The sequence below is a fragment of the Octopus sinensis genome, linkage group LG4 (genome assembly GCF_006345805.1).
Source record: "Octopus sinensis linkage group LG4, ASM634580v1, whole genome shotgun sequence".
Classification (NCBI taxonomy): Eukaryota; Metazoa; Mollusca; class Cephalopoda; order Octopoda; family Octopodidae; genus Octopus; species Octopus sinensis.
In genome coordinates, this window is record NC_043000.1 from 129,131,666 (window position 1) to 129,158,409 (window position 26,744).

A 26,744-nucleotide genomic window follows, 5' to 3' on the forward strand; every position below is an offset into this window, starting at 1 on the left:
TGTGTGTGTGTGTGTGTGTGTGTGTGTGTGTGTGTGTGAGAGAGAGAGAGAGAGAGAGAAAGAAAAAGAGAGAGAGAGATAGAGAGAGAAAGAAAAAGAGAGAGAGAGAGAGAGAGAAAATAGTCATGGCTGGATTATATTTGATCATTGGTCTGCTTGATCAGGGTTTAAACAACAACATTTACTTGATTCTGTTTCCTTTCCCCGTAATCAACAATATGGTACCCACAAGAGCCTTAATTATACACCAGTGGTCTGTAGTCCTTGAGAACTTCTGAAAAAGCAACATCATTGCTCTTGACATCATTGAGGCCTTTAGCTATGAGAATCTCTAAGCTAAGTTACCAATCTAAAGCTTTTTTTATCTCTCAGATCAGAATAAGTTTAATGTTAGACTGCTCTATACTAGTGATGAACTCTGACTAACCAATGTTGTATCAACTTTAGTGTACCTTTTCTTTCCCAACAGTAATTACCTCAAGATTACTGCTCATAATCACAGATACTCCTAAATGCAGACGTATGTGCTATTATTGTGCCTTGTTCAAGTTTAGTACAAAATGAAACTCAAATAATCAAATTACATACTTAAGTCAGTTGTCCCCTCTCTAGTAGTTTCCATGCTTTCGGTAACCAGCAGTTGAGTCTCTTCTTTCACATCTTCACTAGGTTCCTTTGGATTAGTCTAGAAAAGATACAAAAACAAAGTAAGAAAGAAAAGCCATCAGATAACAAAATCAATATGTTGGAAATCACAATTATTGATAGTCCGAAAAAGAAAAGAATAAATGCCAAGAATTTACAGTGATTTTATGGACCATATCATATTAGCATGGAAGTATGTAGAAGGCAGTATGGCTGTCCAGTTAAAATGTCCCCTTTCTGACCACATACTTCCAGGTATGATACCACAACATGGTACTTTGGGCAAATATCTTCTACTACAGCCATGGACTAACCTTACCATTTCAGTGAAATCTCGCAGACAGTAGGTGCAAAAGTATGATGGATGGATAGCTAGATAATTGTCATCGACATATTAACATCTATTTCTCCATGTTTGCAGGACTCAAATGGAATTTGTTGAGGCAGATTTTCTATGACTGAATGCCCTTCCTGCCATCAACCTTCACCTGTTTCCAAGTAAGGTAATATTTTTTCTCCCTAGACAGATATGTTTTCACCGAACACCGGAAATGAACAACATTACTTGCATGATAATGACACACCTATTTACAATCATAACACAAAGTTAAACAGAGAAACACAAACACCCATCTACTCACCCAGATATATATTTTTAATCTTTTACTTGTTTCAATCATTTGAATGTGGCCATGCTGTGGCACCATTTGAAGGATTTTAGTCAAACAAATCAACCCCAGGAGCCATTTTGTTTTTTTAAGCCTAGTATTATTTTATTGGTCTTTTTTGCTGAACTGCTACATTACAAGACCGTAGACACACCACTAGTTTGACGAGTGGTAGAGAGGAATAGAGACACACACACACCATCATGAGCGTGGCCGTTGCCAGTACAGCCAGATTGGCCCTCATACCGGTGGCACATAAAAGCACCCACTACACTCTCGGAGTGGTTGGCGTTAGGAAAGGCATCCAGTTGTAGAAACTCTGCCAGATCAGATTGGAGCCTGGTGCAGCCATCTGGTTCGCCAGTCCTCAGTCAAATCGTCCAACCCATGCTAGCATGGAAAGCAGACGTTAAATGTTGATGATAATGATATATATATATATAGTATATACATATATACATACATACACACACACACACACGAGCTTCTTTCAGTTTCCGTCTACCAAATCCACTCACAAGGCTTTGGTTAGCCCAAGGCTATGGTAGAAGATACTTGCCCAAGATGTCACACAGAGGGACTGAAGCCAGAACCATGTGGTTGGGAAGCGTCTTACCACACAGCTATACCTGCACACACATACACACAAAATATTCCTTGTGTGTACAGTTAGATGTATGACTGCTACTGGTTATTAGTGTACTTAATAGTATTATTTGTCACAATATACAGAGCAAATATAGGAAAATAATATGACAAATACAAGACACAGTTACACCATTTGTTCCCAATGCATGTTTGGCCATTGTGGCTATCTGCATCCTCTGTAGTGGGTGTTCATGGTGTATCTGAATCCATTTGTTCTGTGTTAACATGATGTAGTAAAGTGTTACTACGAACATGTTGTAGAAGTAACTGATCTTAGGTTTGCTTGGCCAGGGTTTAGAATTAAACAATGACCAACAAGAATCATGTTAAAAATTGCAGCAGCAAGTTATAAATAATCTGTTTTATAAATGGGAGCAAATGTTTGAGTTTCCAAGCAAACAAAGGAAAAAAAGAAACAAAAAATGAAGTTAAGATTGAAATTTTTCATTCATTTTTAAATCACAGTTTCAACTATCTTTATTTTTTGCCTTTCACTTGTTTCATTTATTGGAATGTAGTCATGCTGGAGCACCACTTTGAAAGGTTTTAGCCAAACAAATCAACCCCATACTTATTTTTGAAGTCTGATCCTATCAGTTTCATTTGTGGAATCCCGATGTTATGAGGACGTAAACAAACCAACATTGGTTGTCAAGCAGTGGAAGAAGAACAAAGATGCATAATGGGCAACACAATTTCTGTATCTTTCATCTTTTACTTGTTTGAATCATTTGACTGTGGCCATTCTGGGGCACCACCTTGAAAGGTTTTAGTTGAACAACTTGACTCTAAGAGTTATTTTTTAAGCCTAGTATTTATTCTATTGGTATCTTTTGCTGAACCACTAAGTTATGAAGACAAACACCAACACTGGCTGTCAAGCAGTGGTGGGGGACAAACACAGACACTTAGATATAAAAATATAAACGACAGGTTTCTTTCAGCTTCTGTCTACCAAATCCACTCATAAGGCTTTAGTCAACCCAAAGCTATAGTGGAAGACACTTGCCCAAGGTTCCAGACAGATGGACTGAACCCAGAGCTATTGGTTAGGATGGAAGCTTCTTACCACACAGCCATGCCTATAAGTATATACCAAAAAGACTTTTAAGGCATTTATCAATTCAGACCTACAGTAAAAGACATTTGCTCAAGATGCTACAGTGTGACTGAACCCAAACCCATGTAATTTCAAAGTGGCCCACTTAACCGCACAGCCATGCCTCTACCTATATCATCATCATCATTTATTGTTGATTTTCCATTCTAACATGGTTTGGGGTTTCAATGGCTGGATGCCCTTCCTAACACCAATCACTTTACAGAGGGTACTGAGTGCCATGTATGTGGCACCAGTACAAGTGCTTTTTATGTGGAACTGGCATGGTGTTTTTGTAAGTGACACCAGCACACACACACACACACACACATATACATCTTTTATAACAAAAATGAAATTTTAAAATAACCCTATTTGTTGGAATTAGAAATATTTAACAAAAATGTAAAAAATATAATTCTCTATTATCAGGTATCCCAGACTCAGAAAACTGAACAATAATGGTTGTCCTACTGCCTTTCTGCTGTGAATTCAACTTCAACACTACTCACAACAGGTTTCAGAGACAAAAATAAATTTCTTAAGATCTAAGCAGTGACACAGTTTTGTTTTATGACTAAGTCAGAGGAGGAAGAGCAGTAAAAAAAAAAAAAAATTCACAACCCTACAATTCATAGTTTGCTATAATAGGTAGAAGCGCATCAAGATATAATTACCCACAGACCATAGGCTTGGCCTGACTAATTGCTACAGAATGGACACTTCTTAAGGTACCCTGGGGTACATGTGATAGTGTGAAACCAGGTGAGGAATTGAGTGTCACCTAAGACAAGTACTGTCTGTCCAATGGGCTTTTATACAGTATCTATCTATCCAATTAATTCAAATGACACTGGCCATGTGTCATTTGAATTAATATTAATTCTTTGGTTACAGGGACATAAACACACCAACACCAGTTGTAAAGAGGTAGTGAGGGACAAACACAAAGACACACACACAAACATCTTCATTTAATGCCTGTTTTCTATGCTGGCATGGGTTGAATGGTTTGACTGAGAACTGATAAGCCATGGAGCTGATTTGGCATGGTTTCTACAATTGTATACCCTTCCTAATGCCAGCCAATCCAAGAGTGTAGTGGGTGCTTTTTATGTACCACTGATACACAATTGGCTTCTTTCAGTTTCCATCAACCAAATCCACTCACAAGGTTTTGGTCAGCCTAAGGCTATGGTAGAAGACACTTGCCCAAGGTGCCACACTGTGGGACTAAACCTGGAACCAATTAATTCAAATGACACAGGGCTACGACAAGAGACATTTGCTCATGATACAACACATGAAATTGGACACAGGAACTTGTGATTGTAAAGAGAACTACTTTACAATCACAAAAAATCTTTACACTACTCAGATATCCCCAATTCACTCACCTCTTAGCATTTTCGATGTATCCCAACCTCTTGAAGCTTCACTAACCATTATTCCAAGTCCTTTTTTCTTACAGGTCCTGACAGGCAACATTTTGAATGGAAATTCATGGTATTGAGCTCACTGATCTCAAAAGTTATGAGCAATGCCCTTTCCTCTAGATCAGGGGTTCTCAATGTGGGCAATACTGCCTCCAAAGGTGTGCCTGGTATGGCAAAGAGGGCATTAGACTTTAGGATGCAGTGTGGAAAGTAGTGAGATAACATAATTAATACTAAATTTTACCTATAGTAGCAATAATATCATACATGATAAAACTAGTAATGATTATTAAAATAAAATGAGATTGCATCAGGCACAGGAAAGTATTAAGTAATCCATTTTTAGAGTAAAATTTATGAATTATCATCCATGTTAAGTTAGTTTAGTAGTGATACCTCACTCACCACTTAGGTGAGCACTAGGCATAACAAATACCTAAAAGTGCCGAGTGCTAAAAAAATTTTAAAAAGGTTAAGAACCATGGCTCTAAAATTTAAAAAAATTAAAAATGATATTATGTGATATAATAAATGATATCATGTGATATCATGTCCATGTCTATATAACTGATAGTACCGTAATCTGAAGAAGAGACTATGTTTTTATTTTTATAGTCAGGCTTCTGTTTTCAAAACAAGCAGAATTAAATGCCCTGCTCAGAGGCACAACACAAAACTCAAACAGGGGTCAGTAATCCAGTACCTTATCCTTCAAGAAATGTTTCTTTTCTAATGGTCATTGTGTGAATACATATAAAATGAATATCAATAGTAATAACTTTGTTGAAATGAAATGATGAATAAAAATATGAGCCTGGGTAGGCAAAAATGCATACCTAGACCAAATCTATAAATATTACTTATTAATTATGAAAAGTAAATGATTATCTTTTACTTGTTTCAATCATTTGACTGCAGCCATGCTGGGGCACCATCTTGAAGGATTTTAGTCAAACAAATTGACCTCAGGACTTGTTTTTTTAAGCCTAGTACTTATTCGATTCGTTTCTTTGGTTACAGGGACATAAACACACCAACACCGGTTGTAAAGCAGTAGTGATGGACAAACACAAAGACACACACACACATCTTCATCATCATTTAATGCCTGTTTTCTATGCTGGCATGGGTTGAATGGTTTGACTGAGAACTGGTAAGCTGTGGAGTTGATTTTGGCATCGTTTCTGAATTCATTACTCTTTTACTTGTTTCAGTCATTTGACTGTAGCTGAGCTGGAGCACCACCTTTAGTCGAGCAAATCAACCCCAGGACTTATTCTTTATAAGCCTAATACTTATTCTATTGATCTCTTTTGCAGTACCACTAGGTTACAGCGATGTTGCAGGGACAAACACAAACATATACACACATACATATATATATATATATATGTATGTGTTTGTGTGTCTGTGTTTGCCCCCCTCAACATCGCTTGACAACCAATGCTGGTGTGTTTACGATGGGCTTCTTTCAGTTTCCGTCTACCAAATCCACTCACAAGGCTTTGGTCGGCCTGAGGCTATAGTGGAGGACACTTGCTCAAGATGCCACGCAATGGGACTGAACCCAGAACCATGTGGTTTGTAAGCAAGCTACTGACCACACAGCCACTCCTACGCCTATGTATATTAGATTATAATATGGCTGTTTATTAGATTATAATCAAAATATTATAAATATTTTGATTATAATCTAATAAAAAGCCACTATTTTGAGGTTACACAAAAACAATTTCTGCTACTATGCAAGATATATCATACATAACACTGTTAAACCCACATATCATGAGGGTAGCTCCAGAATGCACTACATGCACAGTCATAGTAACAGAATTATTTCTGCCTTTTCACTAAGTGTCTAATAACATTTACTAGAAGTTAGAGAGTGTGTGTGTGTGTGTAAAATCACCATCCTCATTTTAAAGTCTAATCTTCCATGTATCAGTGAATTCCTATTACAAACCCCTTTACAGTATGGACTGGATGCATTTTATCATGTTGCTCGCACTAGAAAATTTCTTTGATAAGACTGAAATGTCCTCTGTACAATGTATCTGTTTTTATTTGGACTGATGGCTCTTCTGGACAAGTTGTGACTTGCAGAATCCATGTCTTCTCCCACAGTGCTGAGTACTTAAATATCAACTACTTAGTGGCTTCTCTTTAAACTGTTTTAGCTTCAGTATTAAGAGGAATATAACATAATATGTGGTGCTTAATAGGAAAAAAATTTTCGTCCATCAGTTTTATAACAGAATCATATTTTATAGCCTTGCCATCGCCTGCGGTAATGCTGTGAATGTGTTGGTTTGCTTCGGTAGGTTCTGTTGAACCTTGTGGTGTGTGACCAATTCAGGCACTTAATGTTGAACTGATATTTTTCTTTCCTCTATTTCCCTTTTTTACCTCCTGGTTTTGGATTTATATATTTTTTAATGTGGTTTTTATATTACTATGTACTATATATATATCAAAATCAAAACAAATCAAAATAGATGAACATCAATGGAATCTGTATCTTTGTGGTACCAGTGCCGGTGGCACACACTTTGTGGCACACATGAGAACCATCTGAACGTGGCCGTAGCCAGTTCCGCATCGACCGGCCTCCGTGCTGTGGGCACGTAACAAACACCATCCGATCATGGCCGTTCGCCAGCCTCATCTAGCACCTGTGTCGGTGGCACATAAAAACACCTTCCGAAGACCCGGCAAGACTAGTCAGTCCACCTGTGCATACCTTCCTTCTTGTGACACTTGTGAAGACCGGTTGAGGCAAGTGAAAATCAAATCAAATCAAATCAAATCAAAATAGACAAAATAGATGAACATCAATGGAATTTGTATCTTGTGGTACCAGTGCCTGTGGCACACAAGAAATCCATCAGTGCTGTAGTCAGTGCGGTGGGCACATGACAAACACCATCCGATCGTGGCCGTTCGCCAGCCTCATCTAGCACCTGTGTCGGTGGCACATAAAAACACCATCCGAAGACCCGGCAAGACTAGTCAGGCCATAACCCATGGCCCCTACCTGGGACGTAGTCAGTCCACCTGTGCATACCTTCCTTCTTGTGACACTTGTGAAGACCTGTTGAGGCAAGTGAAAATCAAATCAAAACAAATCAAAATAGATGAACATCAATGGAATTTGTATCTTTGTGGTACCAGTGCCGGTGGCACGTGGCACACAATAAAACCATCCGAACGTGGCCGTAGCCAGTACTGCATCGACTGGCCTCCGTGCTGTGGGCACGTAACAAGCACCATCCGATCGTGGCCGTTTGCGAGCCTCATCTGGCACCTGTGTCGGTGGCACATAAAAACACCATCCGAGCGTGGCCGTCTGCCAGCCTCGTCTGGCACCTGTGTCGGTGGCACATAAAAAACACCATCCGAGCGTGGCCGTTTGCCAGCCTCGTCTGGCACCTGTGTCGGTGGCACATAAAAAACACCATCCGAGCGTGGCCGTTTGCCAGCCTCGTCTGGCACCTGTGTCGGTGGCACATAAAATCACCCACTACACTCTCGGAGTGGTTGGCGTTAGGAAGGGCATCCAGCTGTAGAAACACTGCCAGATCTGACTGGACTGGTGCAGCTTTCGGGCTCCCCAGACCCCAGTTGAACCGTCCAACCCATGCTAGCATGGAAAGCGGACGTTAAATGATGATGATGATGATGATATATATATATATATATATATACACACACATACGCGTTTATATTCTAATAAAATAAACAGAATATGAACACGTTCCTCAAAGAATTGACACATAATGTAAATTGATGAAAACATGGAAGGACAGAATTTGTTTTAACAATAAACTTCTAAGTACATTTTCTAAGATGCAGTGAAATAGACCGGTAAACTGAAAATGATGAACAAAAATGCCAGAGTAGTCTCCCTTCGTAAAACATTACAATAATCTATTGTTTAAACTTAAATTTTAATACCCTACTCCTGAGCCAGCTGTGACAGGGATGTTCCGTTTTCGTCCTGGAAGCTTTCTGCATAACATTTAAAAATCTGAAACATGCACACACACTCTCTACATACACATTTCTGTAGATTTATAGTAACATGTGCGATAGATCATTCAAGTTATAATAATAATAATAATAATAATGATGAAATTATTGTATACAGTGCTCAGGTGCACCACAACTTGTCAGAAAGTGCGTATAGAGTATATACGTATGTTTATGTATTCTACTTAAAGGAGTAGAATTACACACAGTAAATACATACATACACACATATACATACATTCATATACACACACAGGGTACACTTAGCAGTCTCTGAAACGCACAAGTTTAATAAAGCGAAGTAGCTAAAAGTTAGTTAAAAGAAAATATTTAACTCACTCTGTAATCTTTATATCTAACCATGGCTGTGTTTCAAACAATACTGTGACAGCTTTAATGTGGAAGGTGTGAGTGTGTAACTGTTTACCTATCTCTCACATTTTTTTTTACCTCCGAAAGAAGAACAATTGACAAATTAACAAAGACTGAGGAAAAGGTCAAAGCCTTAAGGACTTAACTATTTACTAATCTTCTCCTCTCCCTTTCACCTCCATTCGACAAACACATTTTATTAGTTTCTCTCTCTCTCTCCCTTCTTCCTTTTCTTCTATGTTCTTTTCTCTCTCCCTCCCTCTCTCTCTCTCTCTCTTTCCCTCTCCCATGCCTTTTCTTGTTTTCTTTGTTTTGAAGAAGCTTTTCTTACTCATTTAAAAAATCAGACCTGCCTGCGTCAGTTGTTGACTGCCATGACACTGCATCCTTTAAGGCCCTCATGCTTTCCGAAATCCGCCGAAACTACACCTGATTATATATACACTTTAGATGAGTTGTAGTGCACCTGAGCACTGTACACAATTATTATTATTATTATTATACACACCTGTGTATATCTGTTTCTTTCTACAGGTGGACTGTCAGAGAAGCTATCCGTGTCCACTCATTGGCAGAAACGTTAGCACGCCGGGCGAAATGCGTAGCCGTATTTCGTCTGTCGTTACGTTCTGAGTTCAAATTCTGCCGAGGTCGACTTTGCCTTTCATCCTTTCGGGGTCGATAAATTAAGTACCAGTTACGCACTGGGGTCGATGTAATCGACTTAATCCCTCTGTCTGTCCTTGTTTGTCCCCTCTGTGTTTAGCCCCTTGTGGGTAGTAAAGAAATATATCCGTGTCCACTCATGACTAAACAGGTGTAACACAAGAACATTACAATAACCAGTCATCCTCAATTGCAAACAGTGTGATTATGTGTTTCCTGTATAAATATGCGTGTATGAATAAGTGGGTAGATGAAAGGTAGAGGCACTCAACACATTTGCTAAGAGTTGCATCATTATTATTTTAAAAAATAAATCAGTTTGATTTGGCTTCATGCAACTTAAAGTTGAGCCTGACGGTCCAGGTTCCAGTGACAAGCTTGCGAAACATTAAGCTTCATGGAGTCGAACCAAACTGTTTTTAAATAATATCATTCATTTTATGTCTATTTTCCCATGCTAGCATCGGTTAGCTGGAAACTTATTTGAGGCAGCATTTTATGGTCATGTGCCCTTCCTATCACCAACAGCCTACCTGTTTTTTCAAGAAAGGGATTTTTAAAGTACACCAGTAGTTTTTCTAAGCCACTGAGTGACCTGTCATGATGTCAACAGGGAATGCAAGCATCTCACAAATACACATTATATATATATATATATATGACCTGTTGAGGCAAGTGAAATCGAAATCAAACTCGGTGACTGGCATCCATTGCTAGTGGAGCGCTAAGAGTACCATACAAGTGAGATCGTTGTCAGAGCAACAAGCTGGCCTTCGTGCCGATGGCACATTTAAAAGCACCATTCGAACGTGATTGTCACCTTACTAGCACTTGTGCTGGTGACACGTGAAAAAAAAAAAACATTTGAGCAAGGTCGTTGCCAGTGCCGCTGGACTGGCTCCTGTGCATGTGGCACATAAAAAGCACCATTTGAGCGTGGTCATTGCCAGTATCACCTAACTGGCTCTCATGCCAGTGGCACGTAAAAGCACCCACTACACTCTCAGAGTGGTTGGTGTTAGGAAGGGCACCCAGCTGTAGAAACTCTGCCAGATCAAATTGAAGTCTGGTGCAACCATCTGGTTAGCCAGACCTCAGTCAAATCGTCCAACCCATGCTAGCATGGAAAGCAGACGTTAAATGATGATGATGATGATGGCATATATATATATATATATATATGCGCAGGAATGGCTGTGTGGTAAGTAGCTTGTTTACCAACCACATGGTTCCAGGTTCAGTCCCACTGCGTGGCACCTAGGGCAAGTGTCTTCTACTATAGCCTCGGGCTGACCAAAGCCTTGTGAGTGGATTTGGTAGACGGAAACTGAAAGAAGCCCGTCGTATATATGTATATATATGCGTGTGTGTGTTGGTGTTTGTCCCCCTAGCATTGCTTGACAACCGATGCTGGTGTGTTTATGTCCCCGTTACTTAGCGGTTCGGCAAAAGAGACCGATAGAATAAGTACTGGGCTTACAAAAGAATAAATCCCGGGGTTGAGTTGCTTGATTAAAGGCAGTGCTCCAGCATGGCCACAGTCAAATGACTGAAACAAGTAAAAGAGTATATATATATATATATATATGTATGTATGTATGTATGTGATGGGCTTCTGTGCACATGTTGTCTACAGCGTATTTTCATCATTGTTTTTTAGTTCACTTTTCTATATTTACTTGGGTCAAACAGAATTCAATAAGGCAAATCTTCTACACCCAGATACCCTTCCTGCTATCAATGTTTACCCATTTCCAATATTTCTATGCATGGTAATATTTTGCCCATTGTTGGACGTTTACATCGAAGACTGAAAACAAAAGACACTGTTTGTGAGGCAATGATACAACTATTGCCTGATGTCAAAACAAAGAGATACAAACACATACACATAAATACATATATGAAATGAGCTTCCTTAAATTTCCATTAACCAAATCCACTCAAAATGTTTTGTCAGCTTGGAACTAGAATAGAGTCTTGCTCCAGGTTCCATGAGGTGAGATTGAACTAGAAACCATGTGATAGGGAAGCAAACTTCTTACCATACACTCATGCCTGTGCTTATAAGCTATGCTTGTGTGTGTTTACACATATATGCACACAGATTAAATGAGCCAAGAGCATCTCTTCATGCTTGTTAAATCTGCTAGAAATAATAACCAAATTTCTCTGAAATCATTATGCCACCATCTTAACCCTTTAGCATTTAAACCAGCTACATCTCACTCAAATAGCCAGATCCAGCCTATCACACCTATTCAACAATGTCATTTTAGAAATAAACACTGACATCATTGAAATCTTGAAGCTACAAGACAATGCATGATTAATTCAAAATTATGTGAATTACATTCAACAGAATAATTCATATGTTAAAGAGCTAAAACAAGAAGGATGGCACTCGTGTAAAAAAAAAACCGGAAAAATCAAGGCTTAAGTACCTTTGATTATAGGTTTGCTCAAACAGGGATAACCTGGAGTTAAATAAGGAAAACATATTCCAATTCTTATGCATGATATTCTCATAATCTTGGAAGGTAGACATCAACTGTTGCCAGTTGAAAGCCACCATGTGGCCCTTGCGTGGTTTTCAAAAGATGTATTCTGTTGCATGCATTAAAGTTAAGCCTTAAGTCTTGAGGGTAACTTCTTTCTACTCTTGGTTACACTGAATATCAATGCCACTGCCCTTCCACCTCTAAGCCATATTGAAAAAAAAAAAAAGAAAAAGCATAATCTCTGCTGGCAAGTTGTCAATGATTAACCTAGCAACAACACAAACACAAACAATTCAACATGTTAAAAGTGACTGAAGCATAAGAAATGCAGTACAAGTACATGAGATATACTAGGTAAGTTGTCAGTGAGTCATGGTTGATAGAGGAAGTAGGCCAAATATGATAAATGTGGAAAGGTATACAAGACATACAGAACTATATCAAATGTAGTGTGAAGGACAATTAACTAGTGAAATATGCGTAGTGATTGTTACTATTGGCACACCAAAACTAAATGCTTAGTGGTATTTTGTCTATCTTTGTGTTTTGAGTTCAAATTTCAAGGGTGATAAAATAAGTACCAATTAAATAGTGGAGTTGATGGAAATGAATATCCCCCTCCCCACAAATTTCAGGCTTTGCACCTATAGTAGAAAGGATCATTATTATTATTATTATTATCATCATTATCATTATTATGCATTCGTGAAGCACATGGCTCCGTGGTTAGAGCGTCGAGCTTACGATCGTGAGGTTGTGAGTTCGAATCCCAGACCGGGCAGCATGTTGTGTTCTTGAGCAAGACACTTTATTTCACATTGCTCCAGTTCACTCAGCTGTAGAAATGAGTTGCGACGTCACAGGTGCCAAGCTGTATCGGCCTTTGCCTTTCCCTTGGATAACACTGGTGGTGTGGAGAGGGGAGGCCGGTATGCATGGGCGACTGCTGGTCTTCCATAAAAAAAAACCTTGCCCGGACAGGTGCTGGGAGGGTAACATTCTAGGTGGAATCCCATGGTCAGTCATGACCAAAGGGGGTCTCAGCAATATGTGTTCAAATTCTTCTAAGGTTGATTTTTGCCTTTCATCTTTTTGAGGTTGATAAAATATTAGGTTGTTCAGAAAGTAATTGTGTTTTACCAGAAAGGATATAAAAATGTATGTAAATTACGTTTATCTGAATAGTTTTAATCAAGAATGTTATCACCATTGTTTACAATGATTGCAGCCCAACAGAAAAGTAACATTTTTTATGCCATGTTCAAAGAAACCTATTTCTTTTACAGAAAAAAAAAAGTCTAAAAGACTCTTTTCCACTTCTCTGTTTCTGAATGTTTTGCCTCTTATAAATTGTTCTAGTGACTGGAACAGATGGAAATCTGTAGGTGCTGAGTCAGGAGAGTATGGAGGATGTGAAAGAACTTCCCATCCTAACAACCTTATTTTTTCTTGGGGTTTGTTTTGAAGAGTGTGGTCATGCATTGTCATACTGGAGAATAACACCTATTCTGTTTACCAAAGCCGGTCCACTTTCGACATAATTTTTAATTTACATGATCAAATTGTTGGCCATAAACATTTGTATTGATGGTCCTTCCATCTTCCAGTAGCTTGTAATAGATGATACCTTGCATGTTCCACCAGACACATGGCAAGGGTTTTTGTGGATGGAGTTCTGGTTTTGGTGCTGGCACTGGTCTCTCATTACATTATAACCATTGTCTCTTTCGTTTTCTGTTGTGATGCAAAATCCATTTTTTATCACCTGTAACAATACCCAGCAGAGACGACAGGTTGCTATTCCTGGTTAGAAGACTGCTGCAGATAGTGGAACATTGTGTTCAGTTCTCAAGCGTAAGCTCATGTGGAACTCAAATCCCTTTCCTGCATGTTTTCCTAACATGCTTGAGATGTTTGTGGATAGTTGAACATGACAAATTAAATTTTTGCTCCAATCTCTGGTGCTCCAACATGGATCTGACACAATAGTCTCATTCAAAAGGCTTGTAGGATGTGTTCACAATCTTTAAACCTTTTAAACCACAGCTGACATGTACAACCTTTCACTGCATCCGGATACATTTCACAAATGTTTTTCATTGCTTCTGTAGTGATATTTTTCTTTTAAAACTCATACAGTAAACAATGGTAAACATGTTGTTTCATGAAGTTATTATACTCCATAGAGTTAATTACTGAAATAATTATGGATGGTAAGCTGCTGGATAGAAGAGATAATATACTATTCTAGACAGATCCCACCCATTTGACCTTGGCTCTGACATGATTGGTTCATTCATATTTCATGGTGGTGAAAAAACAATTACTTTCCAAACACCGTAATAAGTATCAGTTGAGTACTGGGGTTAATGTAATCAACTTACCCCCTCCTCCAAAATCTCAGGCTTTGTGCCTGTAGTGGAAAGGATTATTCATCATCATCATCATCGTTTAACGTCCATTTTCCATGCTAGCATGGGTTGGATGGTTCAACCGGGGTCTGGGAAGCCAGGAGGCTGCACCAGGCTCCAGTCTGATCTGGCAGTGTTTCTACAGCTGGATGCCGTTCCTAACACCAACCACTTCGTGAGTGTAGTGGATGCTTTTTACATGCCACCAGTATGGACACCAATCAAGGCGGTGCTGGCGTCAGCCACGTTTGGATGGAGCTTTTTACAGGCCACCAGCATGGGTATCACAACTACAATTTCCATTTGATTTTTATTTTGATGTTGATATACTTGACTCAATAGGTTTCCTCAAGCACAGCAGGTTGTCCTATGATCCAAGGTAAGCACAGCAGATATTAATTCCACCGAGGTCAACATTGACTTTCATCCTTTCAGGGTCAATAAAATAAGTACCAGTCGAATACTAGGGTCGACATAATTGAGTATCCCCCCACCCCAAATCTCAGACCTTGTGCTTATAATAGAAAGAATTATTATTATTATTATTATACAAGTAGCATTTCTTCTGGATCTTTATGTTGAGTTCAAATTCCACCAAATTTGCCTTTCATCCATTTGGGGTCAATAAAATAAAATACTAGTCAAGTACCAGGGGTCAATGTAATCAACTTGTCTCTTCCCTCTCAAAATTACTACCAAAATTTGAAACCATTATACTGATGGATGGGCAGAATCATATGAGCATCAGAGAAAATGTCATAGTATTCATTGGACCATGATGTGTGTGTTCTTTACTTCACATTGCTCCAGTCCACTCAGCTGCTGAAAGGAGTTGTAACGTCACTGGTGCCAAGCTGCATTGGCCTCTGTCTTTCCCTTGGACAACATCAGTAGCGTGAAGAGGAGAGGTTGGTATGCATGGGCAACTGCTGGTCTTCCATAAACAACCTTGTCCGGACTTGTGTCTTGGAGAGAAACTTTCTAGGTGCAATCCCATGGCCAATCATGACCAAAAGGGATCTTTACTCCTTACTCTAGTTCTTTACACTCTGAGTTCAAATTCTACCTAAGTCAACTATCACTTTCATCATTTTGGGACTGATAAAAGTAAGTGCCAACATTCCCTCAACATTTCAGGCTTTGTGCCCAAGTTAGAAACAATTATTATTTTAACCTTATTTACTCTATTACTGATGTCAACCAGTAGGCTAGAAGACAAAGGTTACAGGTTTATAGTCATTAATTTAATCATAAATGAAAATAAACATACACACACGCAAGTAAAAGATTGTTCAATCTGCTAGATATAACAGCCAAATGACTTTAAAGAAAAATGGAAAGATGCATTGGATAATATAGTCCTAAACATATCATGTCTGGAGAAAAAAAAAGAAACAGATATTATGGTCACAGTTGGAACCAATTTCATCATAGATTTGCTAAATTTGATCATAGATCTACTAAACCAAGTCTAAGCTGGAGCTTAACAATAACAACACACTATGCAGATTTGTTGTAAATTAAGTAAAGAATTTAGCATAAGCGCAGGAGTGGCTGAGTGGTAAGTAGCTTGCTTACCAACCACATGGTTCCGGGTTCAGTCCCACAGCGTGGCACCTTAGGCAAGTGTCTTCTACTATAGCCTCAGGTCGACCAAAGCCTTGTGGGTGGATTTGGTAGCCCGTCGTATATATGTATATATAAGGGCATCCAGCCATAGAAACACTGCCAGATTTGACTGGGCCTGATGAAGCCTTCTGGCTTCACAGACCCCAGTAGAACCATCCAACCCATGCTAGCATGGAAAACGGACGCTAAACGATGATGATGATGATGATATATGCGTGTGTGTTTGTGTGTCTGTGTTTGTCCCCCTAGCATTGCTTGACAACCAATGCTGGTGTGTTTATGTCCCTGTTAGTTAGCAGTTCGGCAAAAGAGACCGACAGAAAAAGTACTGGGCTTACAAAAGAATAAGTCCCGGGGTCGAGTTGCTCGATTAAAGGCGGTGCTCCAGCATGGCCGCAGTCAAATGACTGAAACAAGTAAAAGAGTATAAAAGAGTAAAAGAGTAAGCGATATTTGGTTGCACTCTTTATATTCTGAGTTCAGACCCTGCACAGGTTTACTTTGCCTTTTGTTCTTCTAAGGCCAATGAAATAAGTATTGGGATTCATATAATTGACTACACTAAAGAAGGTGATGCCCCAGTTTAGTTGTCACCCAATCAATGAATGATGCCATAAAAACTTTAGAACCAGAACAGTGGAATTGGTAAAAATGCTAAAGAGCAAGTCTAAAAGTGTAATGAAATTTAGTTCAGCATTTCAGAATTTTACAACTTAAATCACACAGATTCAACAGTGGTGGTCATATTTAAGTAAATACCAATAACATACTGTGCATGAAATCATCTTATTCTTTCCCCATCTTATGAGATTGTCTCCCAGGGAGAAATCATTTTATTACTTCTTGCCCCTTCTCAAATATAAAAATTTGAACCCATCTCCTTTTACATCAGACTAACCCAAAAAGTAGTACAAATTAGTCAAGCATGAAGAGAATTGGTCTATTTTATGCAGGAACTTTCAGCTATTGGCTTTTCCTCTTCCTCAAAGAATTCTAATTTATTCCCCACTTGCCTAGACGTAAACTATCACTACTTTACTCAGATTCTAGTTTTTTACTCACTAAGTGTATGTAGGTATGACTATGTAGTTAACCAGTTTCTTTTGCAACGATCAAGTCCTGCATTTAATTTCAGTGTCTTGCATTTTGAGCAAGTTTATTTTGCTATAACTTCTGGTCAACCAAAGTCTGTGGTGGAAACTTTGTAGAAGTATCAGATGAGATTGTACCAGGTGACATAGAGGCTCCCCCATTAACTCATACAGAACGTAAGTTTACTCTTATGGAACACCTACGTTCATGTATAAGTGTAAACAATCAGACCAAATACAAAGTTTTCTCACCACCACCTACATTTTTCCTACAGATGTTCAGTCTGGGCATTATTCACACCACACCGGGAAATTGTAAAAAAATTAATAAAGACTAAACTTGTAAATTTACTTTATACATTGCAAGTTAGTGACTTTCCCGTGTCTGATGCAATCTCAACCGTCTGAAAAAAAAAAAACTAAAGGTCATCTGCTTTATTTCACAACTTAATTGAAAAATATAAAAAAATGTACATGTGTGTATATATATATATATATATGTTAATGTTCTCTTTATGCTACATGTATGTATAGATGTTAATGCATGCATGTGTGGAGAGTGGGGTGGAAGGGAAGAGGAATAAAAAGGAAGTCAAGCATTAAGGTCAAATGACATTCAAAACATGGAACACTGTTTACACAATCTTGAAGTAGAGCAGAATAAAATTGGGTTAGCATCTAGAATGGTGAATTACTAGTGAGTGACCAACCACTTTCATTAATGAGTATATGTGGGTGTTGGCACATACCATACACACACACACACACACACACACATACCATGTATGCAAGCCTATTTTGGGTTTTTTTAAAGAATGTTTTTCATAAGATGGCCAAAGGAGACAACTCTCAAATTAGTGAGTCTGGTGTGATTATTATTCAGCTTATACATACACAAGTCAAGTAGCAGGCACAGCTAAATGGTTAACAAGTTTGCTTGGCAATCACAAGGTCTTGGGTTCAATCCCACTGCATGGCATCTTAGCATAGCCAGGAGTGAACACAAGCCATGTGAATTAAATTTGGTAGGTGGCAGGTTATGCCAAAGCCTATCAGATGGATTGGTCTAGTAATTAATTCAAAGGCGGCGAGCTGGCAGAAACGTTAGCATGCTGGGCAAAATGCTTAGCGGTATTTTGTCTGTCTTTACGTTCTGAGTTCAAATTCCATCAAGGTCAACTTTGCCTTTCATCCTTTCGGGATCGATAAATTAAGTACCACTTACGCACTGGGGTTGATGTAATCAGCTTAATTCCTTTGTTTGTCCCCTCTTCTTTTAGCCCCTTGTGGGCAATAAAGAAATAGGTAATTAATTCAAAGGTCCAGCCTTGTCATGTGCTGTGCCACACTGTTTCAACTCAGAAAATTACATTAAGGGTAGACAAACCTGTGGAATACTCACCCACTTATACATTAATTTAAGAAATCAGACATTCAGGAGTGGCTGTGTGGTAAGTAGCTTGCTAACCAACCACATGGTTCTGGGTTCAGTCCCACTGCGTGGCACCTTGGGCAAGTGTCTTCTGCTATAGCCCCGGGCCAACCAATGCCTTGTGAGTGGATTTGGTAGACGGAAACTGAAATAAGCCTGTCGTATATATGTATATATATATATATGTATGTGTGTATGTGTTTGTGTGTCTGTGTTTGTCTCCCTAGCATTGCTTGACAACTGATACTGGTGTCTTTACGTCCCTATCACTTAGCGGTTCGGCAAAAGAGACCGATAGAATAAGTACTGGGCTTACAAAGAATAAGTCCCGGGGTCGATTTGCTCGACTAAATGCGGTGCTCCAGCATGGTCGCAGTCAAATGACTGAAACAAGTAAAAGAGAAAGAGAGAGAGTTAATCAAGCAACTGAATGCTTATCAATGAAATCAAAAGAGAATCCATCAACTGAGGCAGTGGCTCTCAACCAGGGTCCATATAAAATTTTGTAGTTTATGTGCAATAAATTGGTTACACTTCTACAATGCACAAAATATTTTTAATTTTTTATACAATTCCTAATATCTTTATATATAAAAGTCAAGTTGTGTGTCTCTTACGATTTAGATTCCTAACTACTCCCACATTTTGCGGTGCAGTTTAACCAAAACAGGGTATCTTATAGTCGTGATTCATATCGAGCCCTTCTGGGTATTAGCGCGCGTTTACGATGAGTCTACGATTTTAAAAATAATTTACCATCATTTTTTCCATTTTAATGCATATTTTTAAATATAAGGGAAGTAACTCCCTAAAAATGTCTACAATGGGAACGATTTTTAAAAAAATTTACCATAATTTTTTTTTCATTTTTATGCATTTTTTGGCTATAACTCTCTAAAAATGCTTATATAGATATTTCCCTTTCAAACCCGAGCAACGCCGGGCGATACTGCTAGTATAATTATAAAAATATAATTGGATCTCTTAAACAACAAATGACTATGTGGACCCACCTGAATAAAAACAAAATCGAAAGGTACCATAGGTAAAAACAAATATGGTTGGGAAACACTGATCTAAGGTAATGCCTGTGTAAACTTAAAAAATATCCAGATCAATGTCAGTAATTTGATAGCAGCACTGTTGGTGTGCACAGGTAAATGCCTCACAGGTATTTATTCTGGATCTCTGTGCTCTGAGTTCAAATCCCACTGAGGTAAACTTTACCTTTCCTTCTTTTGGTTGTTGATAACCGAAATACCAGCCACAGGTGGTGGTAGGTTGACAAAATTGGTAGAATGATAAACAGGATGTCTTGCAGTAACTTTTCTGGTTCTGTACATTCTTAATTTTAAAAAATCTTGTCCTAGATCACTATTGCAGTAAAGTAACTTTTGGAGGGACTAAACAAGGAAAAACAAAACCCCACAAAACTCCAAAAAGCTCCTTCCTTTATTTAATAGGGACAAACTAAGAGTACTAAGTCCTTGTAGAAGGTGATGGTGGTGATGAAGATGATGATGATGATGAGGGAATTTCAGATGCTTACAGTTCTGAACAAAATGTTTAGTGCAAGGGCTAGGAGGTGAGAAACAATAAAGAAAGATAAGAAGATGATCAAACCAAAGAGGAAAACCTATAGGATCACATGATCCGTCAAAAATGACTGCTAAGTTTCCCTCATATCACACCCTACAGTCTTAAAAAGGGAAGAGTCATAGTGGATAATGTAATCCTAGATTAGACTGCGCTTGAACCAAAAGCAAAACAGGTTGGTCACATATTGAATACTTTGATCAGAGATCTGTTGCATCAAAGATGACCAAGGGTTAAACAACATCAAAGAGGAGAAAGACAGAAAGGTTAGACAATTAGGCCCTGATAGAAGAAGTATGAAACCTGCTAGTTCAGTAGAGCAGAGGCCATTGTAGTAGCAGTAGAAGAGGCAGAGAGTAGAAGCAGAATATCATGGTTGTAGCATGTTGGTAATTAAATCGTTACCAATCAAATAAATGGAGTTCAAGGATGTTTGTGGTGTATAGTAAGTACACTGTTCCATAGATTTGTTCACTATTCCAATCTGGGTTTTATTTATGCCTTCGAGAAGATTAGCACTGAAAGAGGGCTCAAGTCATTCATTACTAGCTATGTATCAGTTATGAAATACAGATTATGTCAGCCTACATATATAAGGGATCATCTGAATGATTATTGATCTGCTAGAAATAGCAGCTTAATCTCCCTCAAATCAAACAGTTACATGTCAACCAACACACAGGAGTAATTTTATGCTGTTTCTCATGTACAATATGTGAAGGATAAATATTGTAAGCTTTACATTAACACATACATACTCAGCTACAAGCTACATACACCAACCTACACACCCACACAAGCCATACATCAACATATACATGTGTCCAAACATATCACCACAGCTAAGAAAGGGACAATACAAAATATAAAACAGAAACAGTGGGGAATTTGCATTTAATAAGGAGAACTCAACTATAACAATAAAACCAACAACAAAGTAACAATAAATAACAAAAACAAGAACATAACAAGCAACAATTCTCAAAACTGGGTACAATCACATCAGATGACTCTGGGACCTCACACAAAGCACTGGAATATCCTAACGTGTTAAAGTAGGCACCTTCTCACGGTTCTTGTCACTAGTTTGCTGCTTACATGACAACAGGAATATTTAGCAACACCATTCTAACTACACTCTCTCACCCTCTGTAAAATCTCAAAAAGTAAACAACTTTCTCCCTCACACACCCATCTTTCTGTCCACTTTCCTCTTCAAGTGTTACTAGAAAATAAAGTCATGGATGCTGTCCTTTCCAAATGATACTTGGCTCCAAAAGAAAAAAAGTTTTCTCCTTAACATTTTCAATTGTGACCACCTCACACAGAGACACCAGGCTAGAGATTCTCCACTAGCCATGTAACATTCAAACCAGCTGCATCTGGCCTCAATATTCTATCTGTTTTATGATAAACCTGGTCAAATCTAGCCTTTCGTAACTATCTTACAAAAAAATAAGCCATCACATGATGAAAATCTCTTATCTACAAGAGAAAGCACAATTAATTCAAAACAATATGAATAAATAAGGATCACATTTGAGAAAGTAATCTGAATGCTAAACAGCAAGTGTTACATGGAAAATTTTGAGTAGTTTACAAGGAAATTGGGTTAATGAATGATAATTTTGATAAAAAGTGATATGCAAATGCATACCATGGTTTCTAAGAATATATGTTTATTTCCTGTCTGGTATAATGTATTATAATTTATGTTGGCAATATTGTAAATGGATATAATTTCTAGGATTTAAAATTATAATTTTATCGAATATTTAATTACTGCATGAGTTAATTAAGTAATCTGTATACTAATAAAATAGTACATTCCTTCCTAGCATTATGAGTAATGCTAACTCAAAGTCAGAAAGAAATAGTTGGGAGCTGTGTTAGTGATGTTAGAAGGGGCTCTGGCAGTGTCATTAATGTTGATAGTGGAAAATGGAGAGAGGTACAAAGAGACAGAAGGAAAGAAAAAAAGAAGGATGGAAATAGCAGAATAAAGAAAGACAGAGAATTCTCAAAGGTGTGAGACAGTAAAAGTGGGAGCTAAAGTAAAGAGAAAGAGGGTGAGAGTGATGTATAAAAATTTAAACACAAAGAGGGAGAAGAGAAAGAATATCAAGGGGCAGAACACTGCACCTTTAATTATCTCATTCTCTTATTTCAAAATCTAAGTTTCTTTACTGAACCAACACACATACACACACACACCCACACCAAAGTCCCAAAAGAAATCTTTCAATTTTTGGAAAAATTAAAGGATGAGTTTCACTGTTTTTTCCAAGAGTCAATCCAAGAGAATGTCGTGATGAACGTCAAACTATTCCTCACAAAAATCAATAAAACTTCAGAGCCATTTCTTAAGGAATTCTTAGAATCAAAGAACAACTTTACTGCATAAGTTCTTCACAACAGTTCATCCCTCAAAAGCTTTTGGGCCCACCTGTCAAAACACTACTCAGGTGTCACAGATTATGCACTCAGAATCCTTTTCCCCTTTGCAGCTAAGTATTTTTGTGAATGTGGGTCTTCTGGTCTCAAGATCAAATCAAATGACAGAAACTGTATGACTGTTGAAAATAATCTGTGTTAGAGCAAATATTCAACCAAAAATAGATAAAACTAGAAAAGCACTCAGAGAGCGCAGACCTCCACCAAGCAGCTTGTTTCCACCCATATATGCAGAAAATCGCCCAATTTCCCAAACTAATGCTGGCAAAAACATAACCTTTTTGGCAGGGGTAAAAAAAATAATAACACAGCCATATGATTTTAAGAAAAAAAACCCTTTAAAAACAGGAATCATCTGAAGCAGTTCACAACCACCAACATCATCAGCAGCATTGTCATTGCTTCCACTTCAACCAGATACACCCGCCATCAATGTTATCATGCCGGATACCTTGACAGTCACTTTCACCACCACAACCAGTATAATCACTGCAATACCACCATCACACAACTAACACTATCATCAACACCACTATTACCACCATCACCTCAGCATCACACCGCTCCTGTTGCTATTATAACCACCGATACTATTTTATCCTCCTCCTATACTTATCTCAACCATTGTCCTCATCAACACTGTCTCTAAACAGCAACGCCACCATAGGTTACGTGGAAACGATGTGTTTTAAAGGGAGATAATCAAAGAATGTAACGTAATATTTCATGTAAAGTAAATATAACAAATGAAAAATCCTTCAAGAATCCATAAAAATTCCTGGATCACTACCAAAATTTCATCATCTGTTCCTTGTGTCATTACTAACTTTTCCCGCAAGTTTCATCAAATACTGTTCACAGCTTTTTGAGTTATTTTGCACACAGACTGACAGATGGGCAAACCAACGCCAATGAAAACATAACCTCCTTCCTTGGGGGAGGTAATTATAGCTGCCAACTGTTTTTAAAGCTGTCTGTCACATATTACAATAATATTAAATAGAGTATTAAATAGAATATTAAATAGGCGCAGGAGTGGCTGTGTGGTAAGTAGCTTGCTTACCAACCACATGGTTCCGGGTTCAGTCCCACTGCGTGGCACCTTGGGCAAGTGTCTTCTACTATAGCCTCGGGCTGACCAAAGCCTTGTGAGTGGATTTCGTAGATGGAAACTGAAAGAAGCCTGTCGTATATATGTATATATATATATATATGTGTGTGTGTGTGTATGTGTTTGTGTGTCTGTCTTTGTCCCTCTAGCATTGCTTGACAACCAATGCTGGTGTGTTTATATCCCCGTCACTTAGCGGTTCGGCAAAAGAGACCGATAGAATAAGTACTGGGCTTACAAAGTAAGTACTCGACTAAAGGCGGTGCTCCAGCATGGCCGCAGTCAAATGACTGAAACAAGTAAAAGAGTAAAGAGTAAAAAGAGAGAGTATGTCTATAGTCTTATACATTAAAATTTATCAGTATGTCTTCATGTGTTTGTTTATCTTAAATGTTTTCCATTGCATTGTGTTACCTGATATTTAATTGGATTTGTTCTGTTGAACTGCATTTGGTTTTAAGCATAAGAGGCCCAGCAAGATATTCAATAAATCAAAGTAATTCCATGATATGAAACAAGTAACCACTGCACGAGGCACCAGCAATTCCTTGTCAAAAGAAGCTGAGATTAAACATTCTTGACAAACTTGACAAACTTGACTAATAGTCAAATTTGTTCTACACATGACAACTGTTTAAGAAAAGCACAAATCAGTAATGCACAAATGAGAGCACATATAAGACAGTTTTGTTACCCTTAACCGACTTCTAACAGATTCAGTTGTGAGGAGCTCCAAATGAGAGATTTTTGGAAAACCTGTTCACAATCCTGAATTTGAAACTTCTCCAAAAGAGACTAACCAAACTGATTTTGTTGCCACCTGGAAATTGTTTCCAGGCTGTCATCACTTGTAACCTTCACTACAGAATGCAATGGTTGATGGTTTGGCTACATTGAGCAGTTGATGGAGTGCATTAGCACTTGGCAGCATTCTAAATGGCAAACAGTGAATAAATGATAATAGAAGCTATATGTAAGCTGACGCACAGCAACAAGATGTGCGTCAATTGATGCACACACGCTAAGAGTCATGCAGACACATACACAAGACAAGTTATGTTGGCATGCACACACACAAACTATGAGTCAGTTCTCCCCACCCTCTCTCTCACACACAGAGCAACAAGCTGTGTGTCAGTTGACATACAGCAGTATACTATATCTCAACTGAAAGAGAACAGTAATATATGAAATATGGAAAGCGCAAAAAAGAGCAAAATAATGATAAAGATATGATAAAGAAAACACAAACCACTTCTGCCAATTTTCCAATCAATTGTAAACCTTATATACATACTAAATACTGTAATATTATACAATACATACACACATATATCTGTTTGTGTGTACTGTCGTCTAGACATCACGTGGTTGTTGTAAATGAGTAACATGATATAAGTGAGGTTGTTTGTTTCCAGGCTTCATTGAAAAACAAGTCTAAGGTTGGTGACAAGATGGGCATCTGGCAGTACAAAATCTGCCTCAATAAATTCCATCTGACCCATGCAAATATAGAAGCTTGGGCATTAAATGATGATGATATATATCATCATCATCATCGTTTAACATCCGCTTTCCATGTTAGCATGGGTTGGATGATTTGACTGAGGTCTGGCAAACCAGATGGCTGCACCAGACTTCAATCTGATCTGGCAGAGTTTCTACAGCTGGATGCCCTTACTAACATCAACCACTCCAAGAGTGTAGTATATATATATATATATATATATATATATATATATATATATATACTACGGACTGTACTGTAATCATCCCAGGAATATGGACTATGATCTTAAGAAACATGATTTGTGGAAACACACATAATAATGCATTAAATATTTATAAATTCAATTCATGGATTATTATTATTATTATTATTATTATTATTATTACACATACAAACACTAAACACTGTAATTTTGTATAATCTATACATACAAAATATAATAGTGTATATCATCATCATCATTTAAAGTCAAGTTTCCATGCTGGCATGGGTTGGATGGCCTGAAAGAATCTGATGAGCCGCAAGGCTGCAGTAAGCCCTAATGTCTGCATTAGCATGGCTTCTGTGGCTGGATTACCTTCCTAATGTCAACCACTCTACAGAATGTACTGAGAGCTTTTTCTATGGCACCAACATGAGTGAGGTCACTGAGTAACTAAGAGGAGAGAACCCCTTAATTTAGTGGAGGTGTAGTACTAAAAGTTGTGGATTTCTGCCTAGTGTTAAGTAGTTAAGGTATAGTTGAGGGACATAAACAAGTGCCTTGCTGTTAATGAGATACATGGCTACCCCAGCTGGAAAGAGAGAAAAGAGGTGGTAGTGATGAAGTATCAGGGCATATCCTCAGTGTACAAGAAGGTGAGTATAAGAGGGAATAGGGACAGAGGATTGGAAATGGTGGATGGGAAGTAAGTAAACAAGAGTGTGAAAGGAGTTACGGATGGTTAGAGAGGGGGATAGAGGTTAATGCAGTGAATGGGGAAGAGGTGGATGCATGGCCAATGATGAAAACCAGTCTGAAGGGAAATGAAGGAAATGAGGTCAGGGATAAGGAAGAAGAGGATGACAGTATGAAAGAAAGGGAGCGGAGGACAACAGATGAGAAATAGAGATATAATGCGAAGTGTGGCGGATTGAGAGAGGGATACACAGTGACAGAGGTCAGAGGAACATAAGGGAAATAGGGAGTGACAAACCAAAGTGGGGACATGAAAGGCAGCAATGATGTAGTAAGGGAAGATATTGGGAATGCGGGATGGATGACAAAAGGAACTGGTTCAATAAAAAGGGATAACTGATAGCACAGGAAGGAGTCCTATAATTACAGCACCTGATAGAAGAGTGTCATAATCAGAAGAGTGATGGTGGGATGAGTGCTAGAAAGATGAACACTTCTTAGAGACAGACTGGGTGAGGAATCATAGACATAAATGATATGCTTTTAGG

The 26,744-nt window shown here is 38.3% G+C and overlaps 1 protein-coding gene across 1 annotated transcript in view; it reads right to left on the reverse strand.

Moving 5' to 3' along the window:
- Window positions 1-26,744, reverse strand: part of LOC115210346 (putative FERM domain-containing protein FRMD8P1) — a 124,233-nt gene that overhangs the window by 82,104 nt on the left and 15,385 nt on the right. Inside the window, exon 3 of the mRNA XM_036502483.1 lies at window positions 589-685. Coding sequence (XP_036358376.1) covers window positions 589-685 — 97 coding nt within the window. The remainder of the gene's footprint in view (window positions 1-588; window positions 686-26,744) is intronic.